The sequence below is a fragment of the Heterodontus francisci genome, chromosome 14, assembly GCF_036365525.1.
Source record: "Heterodontus francisci isolate sHetFra1 chromosome 14, sHetFra1.hap1, whole genome shotgun sequence".
In the NCBI taxonomy this organism is placed as follows: domain Eukaryota; kingdom Metazoa; phylum Chordata; class Chondrichthyes; order Heterodontiformes; family Heterodontidae; genus Heterodontus; species Heterodontus francisci.
The window spans coordinates 46,350,062-46,377,525 of NC_090384.1; the positions used below are offsets into that span (position 1 = coordinate 46,350,062).

At 43.1% G+C, this 27,464-nt stretch overlaps 1 protein-coding gene across 5 annotated transcripts in view; it reads left to right on the forward strand.

The window, feature by feature from the left end:
* The first annotated feature begins 328 nt into the window (after positions 1-328).
* pgghg (protein-glucosylgalactosylhydroxylysine glucosidase) overlaps positions 329-27,464 on the forward strand; it is a 53,038-nt gene continuing 25,902 nt past the window's right edge. Inside the window, exons 1-8 of one of the 5 annotated variants that reach the window (XM_068046138.1) lie at positions 329-733; positions 5,808-5,994; positions 6,809-7,075; positions 12,595-12,805; positions 15,478-15,913; positions 20,147-20,266; positions 21,595-21,726; positions 25,842-25,953. In XM_068046138.1, coding sequence (XP_067902239.1) covers positions 6,823-7,075; positions 12,595-12,805; positions 15,478-15,913; positions 20,147-20,266; positions 21,595-21,726; positions 25,842-25,953 — 1,264 coding nt within the window. In that variant the 5' untranslated portion in view covers positions 329-733; positions 5,808-5,994; positions 6,809-6,822. The remainder of the gene's footprint in view (positions 734-5,807; positions 5,995-6,808; positions 7,076-12,594; positions 12,806-15,477; positions 15,914-20,146; positions 20,267-21,594; positions 21,727-25,841; positions 25,954-27,464) is intronic. The other 4 variants (XM_068046141.1, XM_068046139.1, XM_068046140.1 and 1 more) reach the window with 4 other exon arrangements.

Genomic DNA, 27,464 nt, shown 5'->3' on the forward strand with positions numbered 1-27,464 from the left:
TCCTCACCTTATCTCCTCTTTTCCTCCTCTGTCTCTCATCTTTTCTAGTTCTTATCTTTCTCTCTCTACTCCATCTCTGTCCTCCTGTTTCTGTCTTTTTGAAAGACCCATTAGCTTCAAAAATATATAATCAAAAATAAAAGCGGTCAGTCTGGAGGGAGCAGCCTTCCAGGATCTGGAACTTTACACAGCATGGAGATGCTGAATGCTTTGCTCACAGGTACAAAGAGGAAGGAAAGCAGCAGGAGCTTTGCAGCCAGTTCACAGGCCGCACTCGGCCCTCGGCTTTATGAGGCAGTCGTGCAGGCTGGTATAGGTTGGCGTGTGCCAACTGAAGAGGGTCTATTATGGCATTGTCCCCCTTCCCTTTACAGGATCCTGCATGAACTTCATGTCACTCCTACTGAAAAACAGGTCCTGAACTGTTCCTGAGGAAATCATTCGAATCTCTTCCTCCACTAGATGGGTCGGGCTTTGTTTTGAAAAGGAACACGAGTTTGTTTTGCATTCGTTATTACAGAGTTTTCAACAGTTTTCCAAGGACGGCAAAGTAACCCACAGAGTTTGCGCTCTGATCCTACCCCCTTCTCGACCTCTTTCCTGTTCTGGCGGGTTTCCGTGCAGGAGAAGTGGGTTTAGTCTCAGTTTGATTTTCCTTTCAGAAAAAGCGGATTAGCGATTCCAAGAGAAAGAGCAGCAGGAACCCAGGAGTAAGTTTGGAGAGCTGCTCTGGGTGAGTGAGTAACCAGAGTTTACATTTCAGGAGCACAGGTTTATTTAGAATTTAGAGATGGTTCGAAGCAAACTTGACGGCGGGAAGTTCCTGCAAACTGAGAATAGACGTTTGATTAAGCTTACTTGTTTCATCCATTTCTGTTTAAGTGTTTAACTTGTAGAAGCGTTCGAGAGCGGTGTGAAGTTGCGAACTTTATTTACTCACTGCCGCTGCTTCCCAGTCTCTGGGGAGACTGCTTCATCTTTCCACAATGGAGACAAGGTTTGGGGAGGGGCAAATGGAAGGGTTGAGATTTTTTTCTATGATTATAACACAGAAAAGGCCAGCACTGTTCCTAGAGGTGAACCTCGATACCCTGATATTTTCAAAGCGATTATAAAGACCTGGAACAGTGGCGCAGTGGTTAGCACTGCAGCCTCACAGCTCCAGGGACCCGGGTTCGATTCTGGGCACTGCCTGTGTGGAGTTTGCAAGTTCTCCCTGTGTCTGCGTGGGTTTCCTCCCACAAGCCAAAAGACTTGCAGGTTGGTAGGTAAATTGGCCATTATAAATTGTCACCAGTATAGGTAGGTGGTAGGGAAATATAGGGACAGATGGGGATGTTTGGTAGGAATATGGGATTAGTGTAGGATTAGTATAAATGGGTGGTTGCTGGTCGGCACAGACTCGGTGGGCCGAAGGGCCTGTTTCAGTGCTGTATCTCTAATCTAATCTAATCTAATCTAATTGGGAAGGTTGGTGTTTCTCGGAGCGTTCTAAGCAGTGGGAGCAAAGTTTTGTTGGGTGCAGCCTGGTGGATCCAATTGGCCCAGCAGTGCCTACACGTTCACTTGTAACCGCTGTGGGAGAATCTACCGGTCACTGATAGGCCTGACTAGCCACCGGCTAACCTGCAACTGATGAATGCAATCTTCCCAAAATCTTCGTCTGCGAAGAAATGCCAAGAAAAATGCCTGGTAACTCAGCAAGATTGTTTACCCGTCACGCTGTGAAGGTTAAAGAGGTGGAATATTATTCGGGGATAAGTTTTTGCTAAAGAACGACTTAAGTTCTGTAGTATTCCTTATGTAAAAGAATGTTCTTTAACATGAGAGGATAAGGATGCTGAGAGGGAAAAGAATATGGGGCTGAATTTTCTTTTCTCCCTCACACCTCTATCCCGCAGCTTGGACGTTTGCCTGCCTAACCTGAATGCATCTCTATTTGAATTGAGGTTTAGGGTATAACCCCAGCCAAGTGTATGATAACTCCTCGGTGGGGCCTTATACCTGAAATACATCTGCTGTTGCAGCTTGAAAGGCTTGAACAAAAGGGTACTTGCTGCTTTGAGTTTGCCATGACCTTGTTGTCTGGTCCTCTCGACTCTTCTGACCCAAGGAATGTGGCTGGTGCGGAGGGGGTAGAACTTGGCAAGGCCCCTCCATTCTCCATAATGCTGTGCCTAAATCTCTACCAGATGCAAATCCAGAAAAATGAGGTGGGAGATGTGATGTTGTCCTTCCTCCCTGACTTACGTGTCCTCTGTGTGTGCCTGCTTCAAGTGCAAGCATTTTGAAGTCCTTGGAAACTTTGAAGGTATAACTGCAATGCATAGTGTCATGGTCTTGTAGTTTTTTTTCTGGGAATATGCGGTTTGCCTTTAAGGCTTGCAAAGGATCAGTATTGCTTTAAGAACCAGCAAGCCTCAGGAGTTATAGGAAGATGCATTTTCGTTGCCTTAGAAACAGCCATTTGGAGACTGCGATTCAAAAGGTGCATTCTCGTTACCATAGATAAAGCCACTGGGAGTGAGTATTAAGTGATATATTTGTTATAATTCAATTTTGAACTGGCTTTTTAGTTGAAGACAGTTTGTTCTAACCGAACACAGACACAGCGGACACAGACAGCTGTGGTGACAGCACCTGCAAAAAGAGCTCTCAACCATTTAAACTGAAGGAATAGGATTTTAGTCTGTTTAGTTATTATCTCTCAAAATTCTAAAAGTCAAGCCAAAACAGAGATCGCTGGTAATTTAAATTGAAGAAAGGGAAGTTAGACTATGACAATCTTTTATCCTTAAAAAACTCGAAAGTCAGATTGATTCTGTTGAAAGTGTTTGCAAGTTTGCAAATTGTTGAAATTCACTGGAGAAAGAAAGTAACATTCTGTGAGGACTTCAAGCAACATTGGACTGTAAATTTGCAAGGACTCTAATTTTTTCTATTTTAAATGTTTATATCTTCGTAGTGTTTAAAAATTTAGTTCTTCTAATTAAAGAGTTAATTTGTTGATTTAAAGATACCTGGTTTGGCTAGCCTCATTCAGGGGTTAAAAGATGGTACGAATGGCTGGGTCTTTCTTTAATTTGGAAAGTTTTAAATGATATGTCAGGCGATCTGTGGAGCCACGGGATTGAATTATCAGTGCATTTCTCCCACCACAATCGGATTCGTATATTTTGAGTGGGGGCTTTGACTGGAGCAGTCGGTCATAACAATAGAAGCAGTGATCCAGCCTACTGGGTCTCTGCCTCTTTCTCTAGCCCCCTTGATTGTTACCGGGTTGCAAAGCAGAAGAAAATCACCTCTTATATTTGGAAACATATTCTTCACCAATTTTTAAAAGCTATATTGTATGTATGAATTGTGCTTAGATGGTACTGTATTTCCCAAGGGTCAGATGTTCCAATACAGCTACTCAGGGGTGCTGTCATGGGGTCGACCGTGAAGGGCCCCAACATGGTGGAACCTCCTTTGGATGAGAAATTTTAAAATGTCTTATTTTTTCACAATATGTAATGGGAGTGCACTGAATAGTTAAAATAAAGCTCCTTCCTCTTTATAAACCTGTGATCCAAAAATATCACTTGGACTACAGTGAAGCCATTTCCAAAAACAGTAAATTGAAATTTCCCATTCTAAAACTAGCAAGTTTCCCTTTTCAGTTTCATTTATAAGTCTTTTAAAATACTATCAGTAAAATATTGTTTATAACTTTTACTCTCTCTCTCGTTTTGGCCTGACTACTTGAGACAGACAGGAAGATCTGTCACATTTCAGATTATAAAACAGGTTTATCTTGTTAGTATTTATTTGAGACTTGGTCACCTTAAACTTTATTTACTGTAACAGGTGGTTGAGCTAAATATACATGTAATCACCTGACAATATCCATGAACTTTCCTACTCATTTTAGAGGCAATGGCAATAACTTGTATTTATATTTTGCCTTTAATGTAGTAAAACATCTCCAGAATTTGCACAGGATTATTTGACACCAAGTCACATAGGAGATGGTAGGGCAGATAACTAAAAGCTTAGTCAAAGAGGTAGGTTTTAAGGAGGGTCTTAAAGGAGGAAAGAGAGGTAGGGAGATTTAGGAAGGGAATTTTAGAGCTTAGGGCCTTGTCTGCTAAAGGGGTGGCTGCCAATGGTGGAGCAATTAAAATTGGGGATGCTCAAAAGGCCACAGTTAGAGGAGCGCAGATATCTTGGAGGGTTGTGAGGCTGGAGGAGTTTATAGTGATAGGGACGGGTAAGGCAATGGAGGGATTTGAAAACAAGAATGAGAATTTAAAAATTGAGACATTGCTTAACTGGGAGCACAGGGATGTTTTGTTGCGAGTTAAGACCCAGGCAGCAGAGTTCTGGATGACCTCAAGTTTATGGAGGATGGAATGTGGGAGGCCATCCAGCAGTGCATTGGAATAGTCGAGAGATGTAATTCATATCCAAATACATTTTGATTTTTAAAAAAAAGGTGGAAATTGCTTAACACAAGCTTTTTTTAAATCTTGAAATCAGTCAATGTAAGGAAAAGGGTTTGGCTACACAGGAAAATAAGCTTGTGTGGATTGAGTTTAGGAAAGCATCACTTTAGTCTGATGCACTTAGTTTAACTGTGGAAGACCCTTTTGATTTTGAGTAACCTCATTTCAACTTTAAAAGATACAAGAGTTTTTTTATTTGTACTTGGGATTTGGACATCGCTGGCACATCAGCATTTATTGCCTGTCCCTAATGGCCCTTCAGAAGGTGCTGATAAGCTGCCTTCTGGAACTGCTGTGGTGGTGTAGGTACACCCACAATGTTGTTGGGGAGTGAGTTCCAGGATTTTGACCGAACAACAGTGAAGGAACACAATATATCTCCAAGTCAGGAGGATGTGTAACTTGGTGGTGTTGTTCCCATGCATCTGCTGCTCTCGTTCTTCTAGGTGGTAGAGGGTGTGGGTTTGGTAGGTGTTGTTGAGGGAGCCATTGGTGAGTCGCTGCAGTGCATCTTGTAGATGGTACACGCTACTGCCACTGTGCACCAGTGGTGGAGGGAGTGAATCTTTAAGGTGGTGGATGGGGTGCCAATCAAGTGGGCTGTTTTGTCAGAGTCATAGAGAGATACAGGACTGAAACAGGCCCTTCGACCCAACGAGTCCGCGCCAAACCATCAACCACCCATTTGTACTAATCCTACATTAATCCCATTTTTCCCTCTCACATCCCCACCTTCCCTCAATTCTCCTACCACCTACCTACACTGCTGGATGGTGTCGAGCTTCTTGAGGTTTTTGGAGCTGCACCCATCCAGGCAAATGGAGAGTATTCCTTCACGCTAAAGTAAAAAAAATACTGCAGATGCTGGAAATCTGAAATGAAAACAAAGTGCTGGAAACACTCAGCAGGTCTGGCAGCATCTGTGGAGAGAGAAGCAGAGTTAATGTTTCAGGTTGAAATGTTTGGGCAGCTCTCCCAATTTTGGCACAAGGCCCCAGATGTTAGTGAGGAGGACTTTGTCATTTCCAGTGTCTAGGTCGATGCTGTGTGATCCGTCCAATTTTATTCTTCTTCGACTTTTCTGTAGCAGTTTAATACATTGAGCGGCTTGCTAGACCATTTCAGAGGGCAATTAAGAGTCAGCTGTAGGTCAGGAGTCGCCTGTAGGCCCAACTGGGTAAGGATAGCAGATTTCTTCCCCTGAAGGTTGTTAATGAACTATTTGGGTTTTTATGACAATCTGGTAGTTTCATGATCATTATTACTGAGACTAGCTTTTTATTCCAGATTTATTAATTAATTGAATTTAAATTCCCCCAGCTGCCATGGTGGGATTTGAACTCATGTCTCTGGATCATTTGTCCGGGCCTCTGGATTAATAGTCCAGTAACATCACCACTATGCTACTGTTTTGCAGTAGGTATGCTCACAGCTCATCATCTCTTCAGACCTCTATCAAGATATAAGTTGCAAACTCCATTTTGGGTGATAAAGCCTCACCTATAAGGTATGTTAGAGGCAATTGTCTGGATTTTCTGTTACTGAGAGACTTGGCAAAGTGTTCTGCCTTTTATTATTTTTGATTTGACATTAATGTCTGCTTTTAATAAACTGTTTTGTAGTTCATAACTTAAGTCCTACAGTCTGTTACAATGTTTGTTCTTTCATTATCTGAAGGCCAGATAAAAACAATGAGGCGACGCTGTTATCTGACATTGCATATAGAAAGTCACATTCCAGATTGTAGGGAATGAGGGCTGAATATGAAAGAAGTATCCAGCAAAGTCTAGAAATTCTTACTCAGTATGACTCCTCTGGCTGCAGCTCTGATTAAATACCTCACCTGAGCAGCCTATACCTTAATTATTAGCAAAGGATTCAACCATGGGTGTCTCAATTGAGCCTGCATTTAACCTGCCCTGACATCCATACATTGACACTTTCAGCAAGGGTTGTTGGACGGTGATCAGGTTGTGTGAATACTGGCCCATTTTCCCCTTTCTAATCCAAGTTGTTAAACCCAGTTCTAGCACCTCACTATCACTGTGGTTCAGATCAGCTAACTCCACACAGATTAGAGGTGAAACCAGAACTGTTCCTGGTCTGGACCTCATAATGTTCAATGTCTTTAACTTTGTATTCAAATAAAGTGAGTTCCTGCCCCACCCCTGCACTCTGTCTTGATTATCTAGAGTAATGGAAGTAAAAGAGAGTCTATTATCATGGGCACAACCACTGTGGGGAGTGGGAGTGGAGATGGGAGAATGGGGGATAAAGTATCACCACATTCATTTTACCAAAATGTTTTCTTCCCTTGGTAGACGACACATTCATTATGTCAGAATGTGAAGATGACCCTGCGGTGTTTTCCAGTGACACCTTGCCATCTGACCTGTGTTTCATGGCAACAGTTGCCAATGGATATCTTGGCACTAGAGTGTATGGTGACATAATGCATATTAATGGGGTGTATAACGGTGAAAATGGTGACTGCTGTCGGGCAGATGTACCGTCTACTGTTAATGCCAGACTGACCGTAGCTGGTGAGAGTGCTTTGAAAGAAACCTTCACCTTGAACACCAGGACAGGTAAAACCGATATGTTTATCTTTAATTTAAAAAATTTTACAAATGCTTTTTCCCAGATTGTCTGTTCAAAGCGATGCTTATCATTAGATTTAGATATTCTTCAGTAGAATAGGACAGCCAGTGCCTAACACTAATGTCAGTGTTCTTTTTGTAGATATTTGTACTCATCAGTGAGGGATGTAAGTACTGCAGAAAGGGATACTTTCCATTTTTACTTCCAATGGAGCAGCACTGACCTCTCTAAGATCAGTTGCAAAGTAGTTAGATACAGAATCATAGTCATTTACAGCTCAGAAGGAGGCCATTTGGCCCATCTAGTCCATGCCAGCTCTCCACAGAGCTATCCAGTCAGTCCCACTCCCCTGCTCGATCCCTGTAGCCCTGTAAGTCTATTTTTATTTTATTTATTTTTTATTTAGAGATACAGCACTGAAACAGGCCCTTCGGCCCACTGAGTCTGTGCCGACCAACAACCACCCATTTATACTAACCCATATTCCCTACCACCGACCTACACTAGGGGCAATTTACAACAGCCAATTTACCTATCACCTGCAAGTCTTTGGCTATGGGAGGAAACCGGAGCACCTGGCGAAAACCCACCCGGTCACAGGGAGAACTTGCAAACTCCGCACAGGCAGTACCCAGAATCGAAGCCGGGTCCCTGGAGCTATGAGGCTGCGGTGCTAACCACTGCACCACTGTGCCATCCTTCAAATGACCATCCAACTTTCTCTTGGAGTCATTGATTGTCTCCACTTCCAGTACTGTTGTGGGCCACAAATTCCAGGTCATTACCACCCACTGCATTAAAAAAAAGTTCTTCCTCATATTCTGTCTGCATCTCTTGCCTAAAACTTTCAACCTGTGTCCCCTAGTCCTTGTACAGATTTTCCTTTTCTAACTTATCTGAGCCTGTCATAATCTTGTACCCTTCGATTAAATCTCCTCTCAATCTCCTTTTCTCCAAAGGAGAACCAACCCAGCTTTTCCAACCTAACCTTGTACCTAAAATCCTCCTTGGAACAATTCTGGTAAATCTCCTCTGCACCCTCTCAAGGACCCTCACATCTTTTCTGAAGTGTGATGACCAGAACAGTACGCAATACTCTAGATGGGGCCTAACTCGAACTTTATAAAGGTTCAATTAATTTCCCTGCTTTTGTACATAATGCCTCTATTTATGAAGTTCAAGATTACATATGCTTTAGTAACCATTGTAGGGTGTGAGAGTCCCTTGCGGAGTCTCACTTGAGTTTGGAGCAGTACTCTGGACATAACAGGAATGAGTTACTCAATAATAAATAATATGTTAAAACAATTTTTATTAAATAATAAAAAAGAACTTTAAAAAAAGGAAGGAAAATAATTACTATTCTAGAAAGACAACTTTCTTATGGCACAACTTCTATAACCCCAAATTACTCTGTTAAGACAGTTTCCTAGAATGGTACAGTTCCCCTTGATACATACATCACCAAGTCTCTGAATAACCTTGCACGGGGTGGACTCTCCGATCAGTCACTCCGTCAACGTCCCTTCCTCTATAGTCTTCAGTGATTGACGAGTCTGTTCAAGCTGCAGCACCAAACGTTGGATGCTGTGCCCCCTTTAAGTCTAATTTCTGGCTCCATTCCAGCCTTCCGAGGCCTCCATCCAGACTTTCTCAAAACAAGAGTCCGATAACCCTGAGTCCTTATCAAATTCTTCTCATGGGCTCTACCAGGTCGCTCAGGCTGTTTACACATTCTTTGATGGTGTCTGTCACCTGCCATCAATTAGGTTGTACTGTCCATCAATTAAATGCCATCTCCTGACTCCACACCATAGTGGACCACCCCATGTGCAAGGCTATCTAGTGTCCTGGCTTGTAGTTTGTTATATGTTTGGCTTTGGATGCTGCCGCCGTATTGAGTCTACCAGAAAGGTTCTTAGACTGTAGTATTAAACATTAATATTTGATAACGACTGTATACACTCCACACTAGCCTGTGTGTCTCCTTCAAAAGCCACATGTATCTGTTCTCGAGTCTCTCCCACATGATCTCTTACATCATCATGGTGGGTTGTATTCTTTACATGCTCTCAAAATTAACCCTTTCAGACCCTTATACTACATAGTTCAAGGGTCATTGAATACTGTAAGAACAGACACCTGTTTAAACAGTAGGAAACAACTTTTATTTTTAACAATCTAGTAAGAGAAAAACAGCAGTTTGGACGAAACAAATGCTGCGAGCATGGCCTGCTTTGACCAGCATGAAAACAAAACAAAGGAGTTCTTGTGAAAAACAAGTTCAGTTAATAATATTATTGATTACCATGGATTACATAATTGATTAATTACTTGACTTAATCAGAGCACAATCACACTTAAATCAATGTCTACAAAGTAACCTTTAAAAATTCAATACAGATTTTTATTTGAAATTAAGAGCAAAGCAGAAGTAAAATGCAAAAATATAAAAGTTCAAAAGTAGTGGCTGCAGGCAACAGGCTTACAGCACTCTCTCAATATGTCCTGCCACCTTCAAAGATCGATGCACAGGCAGCCCAGGTCCCTCTGTTCTTGCACACTCTTTAGAATTGTGGCATTAACTGTATATTGCCCCTCCTTCTGCCAAAATGCATCACCTCACACTTGTCAGTATTAAACTCCTCTACCACCTGTCTGCCCACTCCACTAGCCAATCTATGTCCTACGAATAGGAGTAGGCCATGAGTAGGTCCTGTTGCAGGCTGTTCATATCATCCTCACTGTTTGCCACACATCCAAGTTTGGTGTCATCAGCAAAGTTTGATATTCTACTCTGTATTCCAAGATCCAAGTCATTTATATACTATTGGCACAACCATGTTTTAGCCAAAAGCTTATTTTCCATTTCTGCACTAGCTACTTTAGGGCTTCTGTTTGTTTGAGATGACCAATTTACAATTAGATTTATATCTCAGTTGTGGGCCTCACTGCCAGCTTACATATTATTGACCAATGAACAAAGTTATACGAGTGATTGACATGGGTCATCTCATGATGTTATTTACTTTAACTTTTCCTTATTTCTTATCTTCCTTATTCGAGGTCACTCATTTAATTCTCTCACAGAGTATCTCTTTATGTCTTTATATCTCTCCTCATCTAGGGAGCTCTGGCTTTGGTTGCCTTAACTGTTTCCCCTTATGGGAATGTACCTCGACCTTACCCAAACTATCTCCTCTTTCAAGGCAGCCTATTGTATGATTCTGATTTACTTGGGACAGATCTTTTCTCACCCCACTGAAATTGGCCTTCCTCTAATTTAAGGGTTTTAGTTTAGATTGTTCCTTGTACTTTTCCATGACTAACATGACTTTTGATATTATGATCTGAATGTTCACCGATTAATATCTGATCCTCATTCCCCAGAACCAGATGCAGTAATGCCTCCTTCCTCATTGAACCGGAAACATAATGATCAAGAGAATTCTCCCGATCACATTTCAGAAACTCTTCTCCCTCTCTGCTCTTTACACTATTATTATCACAGTCTATATTAGGATAATTGAAGTCCTTCATTATCACTACAGTTTTTGCACCTCTCTGTACATTTTCCTGCATGTTTTCCTGCACATTTGCTCTTCTATATATTTCCGACTAGTTGCGGGTCTGTAGAATACACCCAGTAGTGTAAAGGTCCCTCAATTGTTGCTTAACTCGCATCAAATATATTTAATCCTTGACCCCTCCAGGACATCCTCTCTCTCCACTACTGTAATATTCTCCTTTGTCATCACAGCCACCCCTCCTCATTTCTTTCCTTTCCTACCTTTTCTGAACATCTTGTATCCAGGAATATTTAGTACCCAGTCCTGCCCTTATTTGAGCCAGGTCTCTGTCATAGCACAGCAACATATTCCCATGTGCAGCTCACCAACCTTATTTTACCACATTTCATGCATTTATATACATGCACATGATATTGGCGACCATGCTCTGGAAGTGGTTCAAGAGTTCACCTACCTAGGCTCAACTATCACCAGTAACCTGTCTCTAGATGCAGAAATCAACAAGTGGAAAGGCTTCCACTGCTATGTCCAGACTGGCCAAGAGAGTGTGGGGAAATGGCGCACTGACACGGAACACAAAAGTCCGAGTGTATCAAGCCTGTGTCCTCAGTACCTTGCTCTATGGCAGCGAGGCCTGGACAACGTATGTCAGCCAAGAGCGACGTCTCAATTCATTCCATCTTCGCTGCCTCCGGAGAATACTTGGCATCAGGTGGCAGGACCGTATCTACAACACAGAAGTCCTCGAGGCGGCCAACATCCCCAGCTTATACACACTACTGAGTCAGCGGCGCTTGAGATGGCTTGGCCATGTGAGCCGCATGGAAGATGGCAGGATCCCCAAAGACACATTGTACAGCGAGCTTGCCACTGGTATCAGACCCACCGGCCGTCCATGTCTCCGCTTTAAAGACGTCTGCAAACGCGACATGAAGTCCTGTGACATTGATCACAAGTCGTGGGAGTCAGTTGCCAGCGTTCGCCAAAGCTGGCGGGCAGCCATAAAGGCGGGGCTAAAGTGTGGCGAGCCGAAGAGACTTAGCAGTTGGCAGGAAAAAAGACAGGCGCAAGGGGAGAGCCAACTGTGTAACAGCCCCGACAAACAAATTTTTCTGCAGCACCTGTGGAAGAGCCTGTCACTCTAGAATTTGCCTTTATAGCCACTCCAGGCGCTGCTCCACACACCACTGACCACCTCCAGGCGCTTACCCATTGTCTCTCGAGGTAAGGAGGCCAAAGAATACATGCACTGTAAACCTAATTTAGACCTTGTTGCATTCCTTCTTAGTCTGACCCCACCTAATACTTTCCTATTTCTTCCTCTAGTGCTATATGTCTCTCCTAATCTTTTGTGCACCTTGTTTCCACTTTCTAAGGCTACATCCTTGTTCCCATCCCCCTACCAAGTTAGTTTAAAACTTCCCCAACAGCACTAGCAAACTGCCCCATGAGGACACCGTATCGGACCCACCTTCCCCAGAACTAGTCCCAATGTCTTAGGAATCTAAAGCTCTCCCTCCTGCACCATTTCACTAGCCACACATTCATCTGCTCCATCCTTCTCTTTCTGTACTCACTAGCTCATGGCACTGGGAGTAATCTGGAGATTACTACCTTTTGAGGTCTTGCTTACTAGTCTTTTTCTTAGTTCCCTAAAATCTGATTGCAGGACCTCATCCCTCTTCCCATCTATGTTGTTGGTACCGATACGGACCATGACCTCTGGCTATACACGCCCCCCCACCCCCCTCGGAATGCTTTGCCTTGGGAGGCCAGCTTTAGTATTCCAGTAGAGGAGACAAATGCATGAGATCTTGTTGTTCAATTTAAATTTTTTTTAAAATTACAATTAACCCTTTTTCTGCCCATGTCTCCTAAAAAATAAAATTGCAGGAATGGTGATTGCTTTGGCAGGGCTCAAATTTCTGGAATTCCTTTCTCCAGTTAAGTAATGATTTCTGCTTTCCTTTACCTAGGCACATTTTGCTGTATTGCAGAGACAGAGGATTTCCTGGTGACCCAGCAGATATTTGCCCATCGCACTCAGGTCCATCTCATGGTTCTCACCATAACTTTGGAACGGTTGACCCTTTCCAAGAAGCAGTTCACAGTGCAGATAAACTCATCGTTTGTTCCCTACAGCCAGAATATTGACTTTGTGAGTGGGCCAGACTTCATGGGAGCAATGTAAGGGTTAGAGGATGATTCTAGCTATAATATGCTGCAGTTTGGGGTATCAAAGCTTTCACATATGGCCTTATTTAGATAAAATTTCCTTTTTTCCTCCTCTCTTCCTTCTTTCTCTAGTGGCGATGCTGATGTCTCGTTCTATGGGCACAGTCAACCTTCCAGTATCTAATTCAAGTGGATACTGAGTGTCAGCAGGCTGTTACATTGTAAGGATAGTGCTGTGTATGTATGTTGCCATGTCTTGAATAGGTTTCCCCCTTACATAACTCATTTGGACCTCTTAGTTTGCTTGTTTTTTTTCCTTTAACCAGCATTGCTGTTGTAACATTCTGCTGTTGTCACTTCAGTGAATTGTTTCTTTAAACTGTCACCCTCTCCTTTTGAGCTTTATCTATTTTATAATATCGATGTCCTGACATTTTTGCTCTCATTAAAAGCATAATTCTGTTTTACACATTTTTTTCTCCCTCCATATGCACCCACTTGAGAATCCTTGGACATTTTCACAATATCGATACTGATGAAGATGCCATTTAGCCCCTCTAACTCAACCATGCAGAAAGACAGTTCCTGAGGCACCGGTAGTCCATTGGAACTCAATCAAGCAGCTATTCTTCATCTGTGCAACTAATACTAGTTAGTTGACTGTGGTGGCCATCACAGCTGAGCCTACTTCATTCTTCACCCATGTTCATGTGTACTTTGCAGAAAGTGTCATTGGATAATCATGAGGACAGAAGTTCTTGGCTGATTTTATTTCTCCCTCTAAAGCTCAGGCACACTGCAGATGAATTTCTATGGGGGCCTCCTGTTTGTCCACCATAAATTTGTCAGAGAGCTGCAGAAACCCCAGAGAAACAGCATAAATGGAGTTTTGGCTTTTTATCATTGAGGTTTGTGTTGCTGTGCTGCTGAAATTACAGGGGATGAGCAGGAAATCCACTATGGAAATTCAGCCCCACTCTGACAGTTGGTTTGACTGTAGGAGCAGTGTGGTTTATCTGTTTATCTCAGTAACGCGGGCAGTGTTATCCATCTTCCAAGCATTCCCCTACTGAGTATCCTTCCCCTAAAACAGAGGTTCCCAAACTTTACATATTGTGTACCCACTTGCAGTTCCACCAGCTGCCTAACCATCACCTATTTCATCCTGTACAACATTGTCAACCCTCTGCCACGAAAACCCTTATCCATTCTTTGTCACCTCTGGACTTGATTATTCCAATGCCCTCTCATTCTCCACAAATCCCCACTTATTCCAAAACATAACAACCTGTACCCTGTTCTGCACGAAGTTCCATTCACACATCATTGACTGACACTGGCCCCAGTAACATAACAAATTTCAACAATCATTCTTATCAAATTCCTTATGGTCTTGCTGAACTCTACTCTTACAATGTCCTGCAAGTCTTGGATTACCTTCCACAGAACCCTTCAGTCCTCTGATTCTTATTTTTAATTATACAACTCCCTCCCGTTAATGCAGCAGTGATGAATCCTTTGGTGGCATTTCCCCCCCCCCTGCCACTGCCAACCTTCTCTGCATGTCCACCAGTCTCTGCTCCTATAACAACGTCTCAAACCCCATCTTTTTGGCCAGGTTTTGGTCATCCCCTACTAGTCCCTCTCTCCATGGCTTCCATCCCTGTCTCTGCCCTTTTTCTGTCAAATGTTTTTGATTCTGTGATATCTAACTCGTTTTTAAAAAAAAATGGATATGTTTCAAAGTTCTTACCTAAATCGATAAAGTTTTCAGCAGAGTCTCCCCTCCTGCACCATATGGTACCAGGAGCCATGTAGCCTCACCTGCTCCATCTAGCTCCTTTGCACTGATCAGTGCTCGCGCGATCCAGGAGGAAGCAGGCTCCACTTGGGATGGCGATGTGTTCTTCATTCCCTGGGGGAGCCAGCCCAGAGACACGGGAGTCTCCTGGAACTCGTGGCTGATGGTTGAGGTCTGTGGGCTGGAGCAGGTCATCCCAATCTCCCCACCCCTCACTGCTCCTCCAGACCCCGCAAAGTAACTGCATGACCGCTGGTGGTTGGTGGATTGTTTCACTTCTCCAGGTATAAAGGCCAAGTCAGTGCGGGTGAATGTCTTGTCCTTCCAGACAGTGCATTGCACTAGGTGACAGTGGACAGTGTCAGGATCAAGTAGTTTAGGAGTGGACAAGTCCACCGTGGAAACCTCCAACCCGTGCTCAAGCTCAATGAGCACGCCTAGTGGTGGCGAGCAACAAAATCACATAGAGGCCTGACCCCCCTCCCTCCACTCCCCCGGGCCATGCTGCATGTCTTTGCATTTGGGAAATATACAACAGACTGAGACAAACATGCACTGAGAAGCATCCTGACTTTTGTTTTCGTCACACACACATACACACAAAATGAAAAATAAATAAATAAATAAAATGAAGGAAAAAATGTTTATTTTGCATTAGATCTTAAATCCACCATTAGACCGTTTCTCCTGTGTACAACCCCAGAGATGTCTCGCATATCCCCAGGGGTACATGTACCACAATTTGAGAACCACTACCCTAAAATAACCAATTTAGACTTTTTTTCCTCTCTCTTCCCATGAATTGTAGCTTCTCAATTGTCATTAGCTGAGATCAGTTAAGACCTTTCCCTGGAAACTGAAAAAGCTTTTCTTTATAACTCAGGTACATCTATGGACAGACACTTACCCCAGAGGTCAAAGGCGCTGCAAGGCAAAGTGTCCACATGATCTCAATGCCGCTTCCAGACTCTCTGACCCTGTTACCTCAGGAGCAGAGAGGTTCCTGGGTATTCCTGACTGCAGTGGCTGACACAGAAGAACGAGCGAAGGAGTGTTTTGTAGAAGGACAGGCCCTGGTCCAATTAAATCAACTGTACTCTTCGCATGTGGCAGCATGGGCTGCACTGTGGAAGCAGAGCTGCATCAGTGTGAGAGGCTGCAGAAGGCTAAACCAGGCTCTGTATGGCTGTCTATATTACCTGCTCAGTGCCCTACCCCCTCTGAAACCTACAGACTTCCAATATGTCGGACTAAGTCCTGGAGGTCTCTCCAATGGGGGTAATGGAGAAGATTACTATGGCCACATCTTCTGGGATCAGGTAAGAGATTTTAGTCCTAAAGAGTCAGACCATATGGCTGGATTTTGTCTTTGGAGGAATTTTGGTGAAACTTTTATGGATCAAGAGCTCTGTACACTCTACAGGCTGAGTGGAATCTGATCTGAGTTGATTTTCTGGGGTCAGGGCAACTTAAATATTGTTGGCAGCATTACCAGTTCTATTGAAGAGCCCACGAATGGGGTCGAGTTGGGGCGGGGGTGGGTGGGGGATATAAAATATCTGTGGCAGTCCTCAACTCTTGCATAGTATAGTGTGGCTGGTGCTTCAGGGTTGCATGCAAATTTTGAAATAATAATGTCGAAATCCATTTTAAGGTGGCTCTTTATATTTTAAAAATTCCTGCCCAGCATAGCAACCCAAGAACCCAGTATTTTGAGAGTGCAAATAACAGGGGATATATTACAGAATGTAATCCCTCTCATTTGTGAGTGAGTCTAACTCTGTGGTAGTGCTTTTGATCAAGTCAGAAGTTAGTCAGTTCCAGGTATTTCTCACATAATCTAGGCTGGCACCTTGGTGAAGTACTGAGGGAGCACTGCATTGTTGGTGCTACAGACAATGAGATGGATGTAACACATCCCAAAAAAGGTCAGGGGAATTCACCTGATAACCTGGCCAACATTTATCCCTCAACTAACATCACCAATACCGATAAATAAATCATTTAATCTCATTGCTGTTTGGGGGACTTAATGAGCACAAATTGGTTGCTGCATTTGCCTTTAAAGGAGCAGTAACTATGCTTGATGGTACCATAGAATGGTTACGGCACAGAAGGAGGCCATTTGGCCCGTTGTGTCTGTGCCAGTTCTCTGCAAGAGTGACTCACTTAGTGCCACACTCCAGCCCTTTCCCCATAGCCCTGCAAATCTTTTCTCTTATAATTATCCATTTCTCTTCTGAAGGCCTCAATTTGAATCTGGCTCCACCACACACTCAGGCAGTGTATTCCGGATCCTAATTACTCGTTGCATAAAAGTGTTTTTCCCCATTTTGCCTCTGGTTCTTTTGCCATTCACCTTAAATTTGGTGTCCTCTGGTTCTAATCCTTTGGCCAATAGGAGCAATTTCTCCATCCGTCCAGACTCCTCATGATTTTGAACACCTCTATCAAATCTCTCTTAATCTTCTCTTCTCCAAAGAGAACAGGCCCAGCTTCTCCATGTAACTGAAGTTCTTCATCCCTGGAACCATTCTTGTGAATATTTTCTGCGCCCTGTTTAATGTCTTAACATCCTTCCGAAAGTGTGGTGCCCGGAACTGGACACAATACTCCAGTTGAGGCTGAACCAGTGTTTGATACAAGTTTATCATAACTTCCTTGTTCTTTTTCTCTATGCCCCTATTTATAAATCCCAGGATCCCAAATGCTTTATTAACTGCTTTTTCATCCTGCCCTGCAACTTTCAATGATTTGTGCACATATACCCCCAGGTCCCTCTGTTCCTGCACCCACTTTGGGATTGTATGCTTTAATTTATATTGCCTCCCTTAATTTTTCCTACCAAAATGTATCACTTCACACTTTTCTGCATTAAATTTCATCTGCCACTAGTCTACCCCTTCCACTCTGTGACTGTCCCTTTTATTCCATGGGCTTGAACTTTCTGACATCCTGTTATGTGGCACTTGATCAATACATAAATGTAGTTTCTTTTATTAGAATATGTCCCTCCATATTAATGTGAGTGGGATGTTTGTGGATTGGCAGCGGCCTTCGGAAATGTGTGGATCCAGGAAGATCTTAAAAAAAACCCCACAAATTTATCTGTCTGGTGGACGCTGCTGCTTAGGCTGCTGCAATCGCTGGGGAAACCTAAGTGAGCATGTCCAGTGCCTGCTGCACTTAACACTGCCCAGTTTCTTGCAGGAGGGTGCCAGGGCAGCCATCTATACCTCCAACAGATTGGATGTGGGACCCTGTGCCTCAGACATGGTCCTTTTTGAGTTCATCTTACATCATTGTACTAAATTTTACCTGTACCTGTTGTGTATGCCCTTGCGTGTGCTTCTCCAATCTTTTGAAAAATGTACTATGAAAAGCCTTAGTAAGACGAGAGCATATGGTTAAAGCTGTTTTATTTCTTAGACAGCAAGTTAATATACCCCTTCAGAGCACTCTGGACCAGAGACCTCTCAGCCTAATAAATATGATGTTTTTATCAATTGGCAAGCCAGGCTTTTGTCATTCTTTGAGGAAATAACTTTAAAGCCTGGCTTATTAGCATTTTACCCCTTCTCAGTATGTTTTGTTTTAAACTTGTGTGAATTGAATGCACTTTGCCTAAAAACACAACACTTATATGTAACTCAGTGTTGTCTAGTAGAAGTTGCTGACTAGCCACTAGAGTGGTTACAGTGACATTGCTTCAGCCACATGCACTAATTTTAGTAGGAAACACCTTGCATGCATCAGACAATACAAGTAATGTACTTCACTTCTATATTTACTTAACACACACCTACCACCATTCAGTAACCAAGGAAGTACAGCAATCACAATGATCAGGAAAAACTGCTTCACGTCTTACAGTTTTATCAACAAATGGACAAAAGGGCCTAAAGTACACATGGGCTATGCGAATGTGTATTCAGAACACCTGCCCAACAAAGGTGCCTCTTGCCCATTTTTTTATTCAATTGTGCCAGGCAATGACCATCTCCCCTTGATATTCAATTATCATCGCTGAATCCACCACCATCAACATCTTGCGGGTTACTGTTGACCAGAAACTTGACTGGATGAAGCATGTAAATACTGTGGCCACAAGAGTAGGTCAGAGGCTGGGAATTCTTGTAGTTAGTAATCTACCTCCTGATTCCCTAAAGCCTGTCCACCATCTACAAGACATAAATTAAGAACGTGATGGAATGCTTTCTGCTGAATGAGTAGCTCTAACATGTGGACGGTGGTGTAGTAGTAATGTCACTTAACTGGAAATCCAGAGGCCCAGGCTACTGCTCTGGGGACATCGTTTCAAATCCCACCATGGCAGCTGGTGGAATTTTATTTCAATTAACTAATAAATTCAATTAATTCAGAAGAATGTGGAATTGAAAGCTAGTCTCAGTAATGGTGCTATGAAACTATCATTGATTGTTGTAAAAACCCATCTGGTTTACTTAGGTACTTTAGGGAAGGAAATCCGCTGTCCTTACCTAGTCTGGCCTACAAGTGACTCCAGACCCACGGCAATGTGGTTGACTCATAACTGCCCTCTGAAATGGCCTAGCAAGCCACCGAGTTGTCCAAGGCAATTAGGGATGGGCAACAAATGCTGGCCTTGCCAGTGATGCCCACATCCCGTGAAAGAATAAAAAAAAAACTCCGGAAGCTTGACAACATCCAGGACGAAGCCCGCTTGATCATCACTCCATCCACCATCTTAAACATTCACTCCCTCAGTCGTTGGTGCACAGTGGCAGCAGAGTGTATGATCCATAAGATGCACTGTAGCAACTCGCTAATGTCTTCTTTGACAGCATCTTCCAAACCTGTGACCTCTACCACCTAGAAGGACAAGGGTAGCAGCCGTATAAAAACACCACCACCTGCACATTCCCCTCCAAATCTGACACCATCCTGACTTGGAACTATATTACTCTTCCTTCTCTATTCTTTGATCAGAATCCTAGAACTCCCTCGTTCATAGCACTGTGGGTGAGCCCACACCACATGGACTACAGCAGTTCAAGAAGTCAACTCACCACCACCTTCTCCAGGGCAATTAGGGATGGTCAATAAAGGTTGGCCTTGCCAGTGATGGATACATCCATCCATGAATGAATTTGAAAAAAAAAATTACTAATCAACAATGCAATTAGCTAAATCTGGATTTCCAGTTAGCCATTTATCTAGTGGCCAATGTATTGGTCACTTTTTTTTCTAGATCCTTTCTGCGGAGCAAAAAATCACAAATCCAGAAAAAAAGAGAACTTCTGTGTTCCTATTGGCACTTTATTGGGTGAGATCAGCTAATTGGGCACAGATTGGAGATCAATACAGTCTCATACCATCTCATGTGGTACATGAAACCAGTAAGATCAGAGAGCCTCACTTATTTTTATCAATTTTAGTATGACTCATAATTTATGATTGACACTAGGATGATGTCATCGCCATGGTCTCCTCCATTAATTAACTTAATGGTCCTATGAGCTAGTTATTAGCTGCCAGGACCCCTTTCAAATATTTAACATTGCTTGTTTCAGGAGACCTGGATGTACCCTAATGTGCTTGTATTCTACCCTGAGCTGGCATGCACCCTCCTGAAGAGCCGTATTCGAACACTTCCTGCTGCCAAGTGCATTGCAGGACAGCAAGGATACATGGTAAGCGAGTGGCAACAGGGCAGAGAAGATACTTTTCACGTTGTAGATTCACCATCCCACACGTGCGTTTATTTCTAACAGGGTTTTTTTCTCTTTCCTCCCCTGAATATACTGGCTTTGGTAGTGAGTTGGTTCCACTAGCATCTGGCATGCTTTTATTCTTAAGAGTAAATTGATGGTGCTTTTCCTTGCATTGAACTTAATAGGTGAGATTTGCCTTCGCATGCACCCTCCATTAATTTGAGCAGAGGAAGGTCAGATGGTTCTCTTCACAAGCATATGTTCTGACCCGCCCAATTTTCCATTATGCACCACAGCTGGGTGATCCAGTGCGACTGACCTTAAACCCAGGAAAGTGTCTCAATGAATAATTGTCAATATACAGATTTATTTTCCATATTTTGAGAGGAAATGTGGGGTCATAGCAGATGTCAATCAATTCTGGTTATGTTTCATTAAGTGAATGTCAGAAGATTATTTGAATATTGGTGAGGGGGGATGGGAGGAGGGTGGCAGGACATTATAGCTGAACCTGAATTTTTCTTGCATGATTTTCACATGCATGCACATTGCAGCAGGGGGTAAATAAAGTTCTTTCCACTCTGCCTCAGAAGAATAACCTCATATTGGATCAGAAAGACATTTATCACATAACCTAATTTTGCCAGATGGGTAGAAATAAGGTTGTACGGACAAATTATTATGGCAACTTGGAGCAGACCACACCAACTTTTGAATAGGCTTCCATATTGCTCAAGTTGTGTGACATGGATGGGAGCAAAAACAAAATGATTAAACCGAGTGAAAGAATGAATAGAACTGGACACTGGTATCACCTGAGTCCAGTTGTGAACATAATTTGTACAGGCGATTCCTTTATTGAGTTGTAATATCGACAAGTGAAAATGGGCTCCGAGACTACCAAAACAGCACCATTCTCAGCACCACTATGTTATGATCACATCTTAAACAATTTATGAAAATTAGTACTGAGACACAAGAACAGTACAGTACTAGATGGCATTGGTTGCTCCCTTTCACCTGTTGTGTACTGTAAATGTGCAGGAGCTGACACCACAACACACATGAGCCAGACAGGAGTGGATTGTTTCCTTGTACGTGGTGTATACTTTATGTACTTGTTTTGGAAATCAATATCAAAGACTTCATTCTAAATATCTATTTTTAGTTACCAAAGTGATAAATGTTCACAACTACAGCTTCTACTAATCTCGTCACAGTTCATATGTTTACTAGTGATATCGATATCTGTTTTACTGACTTAAATGAACGCTGTGAATGAAGTTTAATATCTCTTGTTTTATAAGGGTGCCAAATACCCGTGGGAGAGTGCTGTGACTGGATTTGAGGTCTGTATTGAGGATGTTTATGGACTGCAAGAAATTCACATCAACGGTGACATCTCATTTGCATTTCAGCAGTATTTTTACTTCACCCAGGTGGGCAATGTACTTCCTGCTTCCGCAGGCCACGTCATAGCAGACTGTTACTGATACTGTTGCTGTGTTACTGATGCTCCACTTTGGAATAGTCAATTGTTGTAAAAACCTATCTGGTTCACTAATGTCCTTTAGGGAAGGAAATCTGCTGTCCTTACCTGGTCAGGCCTACATATGACTTCTGACCCACAGCAATGTGGTTGACTGTAAATGCTCTCTGAAATGGCCGAGCAAGCCACTCTGTTGTATCTAACCGCTACGAAGTCAATAGGAATGACCACCTAGGCACCGGAAATGACAACGGTAAACACAGCCCTGTCAACACTGCAAAGTCCTCCTTGCTAACATCTGGGGGCTTGTGCTAAAGTTGGGAGAACTGTTCCACAGACTAGTCAAGCAACAGCCTGACATAGTCATACTCACAGAAACATGCCTTACAATGTCCCAGACACCTCCATCACCATCCCTGGGTATGTCCTGTCCCACCGGCAGGACAGATCCAGCAGAGGTGGGGGCATAGTGGTATACAGTCATGAGGGAGTTGCCCTGGGAGTCCTCAAAATTGACTCTGGACCCAATGAAGTCTCATGGCATCAGGTCAAACATGGGAAAGGAAACCTCCTGCTGACTACCACCTACCGCCTCCCCTCAGCTGATGAATCAATACTCATCCATGTTGAGCAGCACCTGGACGAAGCACTGAGGGTGGCAAGGGTAAGAATGCACTCTGGGACATCAATGTCCATCACCAAGAGTGGCTTGGAAGCACCACTACCGAGCTGGCTGAGTCCTAAAGGACATAGCTGCTAGGTTGGGTCTGTGGTGAGGGAATCAACAAGAGGGAAAAATATACTTGACCTCGTCCTCACCAATCTGCCTGTTGCAGATGCATCTGTCCATGACAGTACTGGTAGGAGTGACCACCATACAGTTCTTGTGGAGACAAAGTCCCATCTTCACATTGAGAATACCCTCCATCATGTTGTGTGGCACTACCACTGTGCTAACCGGGATAGATTTCGAACAGATCTAGCAATGCAAAACTGGGCATCCATGAGGTGCTGTGGGCCATCAGCAGCAGCAGAATTATACTCAACCACAATCTGTAACCTCATGGCCTGGCATATCCCCCACTCTACCATTACCATCAAGCCAGGAGACCAACCCTGGTTCAATGAAGAGTGCAGGAGGGCATGCCAGGAGCAGCACCAGGCATACCTCAAAATGAGGTGTCAACCTGGTGAAGCTACAACCCCAGGACTGCTTGCATGCTAAACAGCGTAAGCAGCATGCGATAGACAGGGCTAAGCGATCCCATAACCAACGGGTCAGATCTAAGCTCTGCAGTCCTGCCACATCCAGTCGTGAATGGTGGTGGACAATTAACTAATTGGAGGAGGTGGCTCCACAAATATCCCCATCTTCAATGATGGTGGAGCCCAGCACATCAGTGCAACAGATAAGGCTGAAGCATTTGCAACAATCTTCAGCCAGAAGTGCCGAGTTGACAATCCATCTCGGCCTCCTCCTGAAGTCCTCAGCATCACAGATGCCAGTCTTCAGCCAATTCGATTCACTGTTATGATGTCAAGAAACGACTGAAGGCACTGGATACTGCAAAGGCTATGGGTCCTGACAACATTCCAGCAATAGTACTTAAAGACCTGTGCTCCGGAACTTGCTGCACCCCTAACCACACTGTTCCAGTACAGTTACAACACTGGCCTCTACCTGACAATGTGGAAAATTGCCCAGGTATGTCCCGTACACAAAAAGCAAGACAAGTCCAACCCGACCACTTACCACCCCATTAGTCTACTCCCAGTTATCAGTAAAGTGATGGAAGGTGTTGTCGATAGCACTATTAAGCAACACTTACTTAGCAACAACCTGCTTGTTGACGCTCAGTTTGGGTTCCGTCAGGGCCACTGCACTCCAGACCTCATTACAGCCTTGGTTCAAACATGGACAAAAGAGCTGAACTCCAGAGGTGAGGTGAGAGTGACTGGCCTTGACATCAAGGCAGCATTTGACTAAGAATGGGATCAAGGAGCCTGAGCAAAACTGGAGTCAGTGGGAATCGGGGAAAATTCTCTGGTGGTTGGAGTCGTAGCTAGCGCAAAGGAAGAAGGTTGTGGTTGTTGCAAGTCCGTCATCTCTGCTCCAGGCATACTGCAGGAGTTCCTCGGGTCGTGTCCTAGGCCCAACCATCTTCAGCTGCTTCATCAATGACCACCTTTCAGTCATAAGCTCAGAAGTGGGGATGTTCACTGATTGCATAATGTTCAGCACCATTCGTGACTCCTCAGATACTGAAGCAGTCCGTGTAGAAATGCTGCAAGACCTGGATAATATCCAGGGTTGGGCTGATAAGTGGCAAGTAACATTCACATCACACAAGTGCCAGGCAATGACCATCTCCAACAAGACAGAATCTAACCATCTCCCCATGACATTCAATGGCATTACCATTGCTGAATTCCCCACTATCAACATCCTAGGGGCTACCATTGACCAGAAACTGAACTGGAGCGGCCATATAAATACTGTGGCTACAAGAACAGGTCAGAGGCTAGGAATCCTGCGGCGAGTAACTCACCATCTGCAAAGCACAAGTCAGGAGTGTGATGGAATACTCTCCACTTGCCTGGATGGGTGCAGCTCTAACAACACTCAGGAAGCTCGACATCATCCAGGACAAGCAATCCCCTTGCTTGGCATTCCCTCCACCACCAACGCACAGTAGCAGCAGTGTGTACCATATACAAGATGCACTGCAGCAATGCACCATGGCTCCTTAGACAGCACCTTCCAAACCTGTGACCTCTACCACCTAGAAGGACAAGGGTAGCAAATGTATGGGAACACCACCAACTGCAAGTTCGCCCCCAAGCCACACACCTTCCTGACTTGGAACTATATCGCCGTTTCTTCACTGTTGCTGGGTCAAAATCCTGGAACTCCCTTCCTAACAGCACTGTAGGTGTACCTACCCCACATGGACTACAGCGGTTCAAGGAGGCAGCTCACCACCACCTTCTCAAGGGCAATTAGACGGGCAATAAATGCTGGCCTAGCCCACATTCCAGAAATGAATTAAAAAAAAAAATGAGAACTGTATCAGTTCTGTGAACAGGATATATGAAAACCCTTGTCACATGCTGTATGATCCTTCTTAAATCTCTGGCCTCTGACCTGTTTGTTCATCTAAATCTTTCTTGTTGGGTGGTATTTAATCAATAGCACTGTGGTGATTACTGCTCTGATCTTTCTTGTTCCTCATAAGCTGCAAATGCATCATTTTACATGTTCGTCCTGTTCTTTATATCCTTACTGTTGAGGTCACTGCTTCTGACTCGTTGTTTGAGGATCTCAAAACTGTCGAACTCATTTCCTCCCTTCCTGGTATTTGAAGGATTTTAAAACCCAAATTTTGTGGTACCTAATCACTGCTATCTCATTTGAGACTTCTTGTTTTGCACTTTGGGCCTTGGCACTTCGTCATTGTTTTTAAAAAAAATATTTTTTCTAAGCTTTGGTTTGGCAATTTTCTGTCCTCAAAGCTTAAATTTTTGAGCTGCTTGTGGCTATGAGGAGAGAATTTAGGCCTGTAGACATGGTGAATTTGACACCTACAGGATGGAAGATTGGGAGCACTACTGTGTACAAGTTGGAGTTGCTAGAAAGTAAGAGTTTAGGGCGAGTGGAAGGACTGTGTTTTGAGCATAGATAAGTTTGTAGGGAAGCTTAATGACTGCTTCATTACCTGGCTTCCCGTCTTTAAACGGTGTAAATTTGCAGGAGACATTTTTAAGCTTACGATTTGCAAACACATGATACTATTAACTGTGAGCTGGGTAACATTCAAAAAGTTGAGAGAGAAAAATGAGCATTCGCCCTTCAAGCCCACTTCATCCAGACCCCATGTTTATTCTATCATGGACACCCTGTCTACTGTCTACCTGATCCTTTACTTTAAGGGACACATAAATCATTCTGATCTTTCCACTTAAGAAAATCAAACAAGGTTATGACTCTCCGTCTGCTTTCTCAAGCGAGAACATTGGGTTGTTGCAAGTTTCTGTAGTTGCAATATCTGTTCTTTTTGGTTTTAGGACCTAGAGTTTTTCCAGAATGATGGGGGTTGGGATGTGGTCAGCAGTATAGCTGAGTTTTGGAGCAGCCGAGTTACTTGGAACCCTTCTGAGGAGTGCTACGATATCAAAGGTAATGGACATGAATTCAAGCAAAATGCTGGATCATGTGTATGTATATATATATGTGTGTGTATATATAATAATATATATCGTGTGTATATTGATCACTTGAGCTCTTGCAACTTCAAACATTTTATGAGGGTGAAGATTCAGCTAGGTGCTGAGGGCATGAGGTGTATTAAGATTGGCTGGAGAATCAAGACGTCCCTTAGGTGGAAGTCTTGGAGTTGAGAATGTCAGGTGTGATCTGAGTATATCTAAGACTCTGAAATGCATCTTCCTTTTTGTCTTCATTAAAAGCTTACTTATGTGCTGAAAGACCGCCTTCGGTCATTGAATAGATTCCACCATTCAGAGCATTTCTTGTGCTGATTGTTGAATTGGTCATCTGTACAGTTGCGTTAAGTTTAGAACATGTTTGTTCTGTCAATTGCAATGGAGCTGTCTATAATTGATCGGATGGACAATAAGGTAACTGGGGGGAAGGAAACATATATATTTGGCCCATGAGTATGCTCGGTCAGTTATTTGTACGGTCAGTTATTCAGACCATCAGCTGCATGACACTGAAAGAAATGAATGTTTCCACAAATCTTTTATTTATTTTATTTGATACAAAATATACCAGGAAATTAAGTATTCGAACATATGATCATACGAATTAGGATGAGACAAGTGTATGTATATTGAAAATGTGGGTGGTAATTATGGGTGATTATTCAAAAATGAGGGTAGGTTGGATGGTCTGCATTATTTTAACTTCTGTGCTGTTGTTACAAGGCTATTAGGAATGAAGCAAGATTTCACTTTATTCCCATGGAATATTTGGTGCAAGCACAAAATGCAATATGTTCATTAAAAGCAGAAAAATTCTAGGTCAGCCAAAAGTTATTAAAAGAGAGCAATGTCGTAGTAACTTTGTGTTACTGGTAAGAGTTGTTCATATTGTAATTTTACTGTTAACATTAAGTAACATTGCACTACACATTCACCAAGTCCCTCAGATCACAGTCCCTCAGTTATTACAGCTCATTCCTTTCGCACGATCATGGCTGGATCATTGCATCCTAATGTTCACCAGGTTCTTTAAGGCAATAGACATCTTGTTTGTTTTAAATTCCAAAGAAACAAATTAATGTTTTTCTCAGGTCCAACCACCAACAGCTGCTTTTGATGCCCTTCTTTCTCTTCTCTCTCTCTCTCTTCTCTCTCTCCACTCTCGGCGCTCTCTCTCTCGCGCGCATGCGCGCGCGCTCTGTGAGTAACTTCTGTTAGAAAGTATCTGTAAATAGCTGATTTAGTGCACTGCTGTTTGGGTGCGTGTGTTAATAGCTGGAAATTAGAAATCATACAACTAAAATTAAAGTAGCTACCTTATAATTAAGACATGCAAGCAGAAGGGAAGTAAGAACCTGGTGAGTCTACTATTTTTTTTAACGATAAGGTTTATTGTATTATCAAGGTTAAAATTAGTACATTAAGTGCTGGTGAGAGGCATTAATTTAATTAAGGAAAATATTT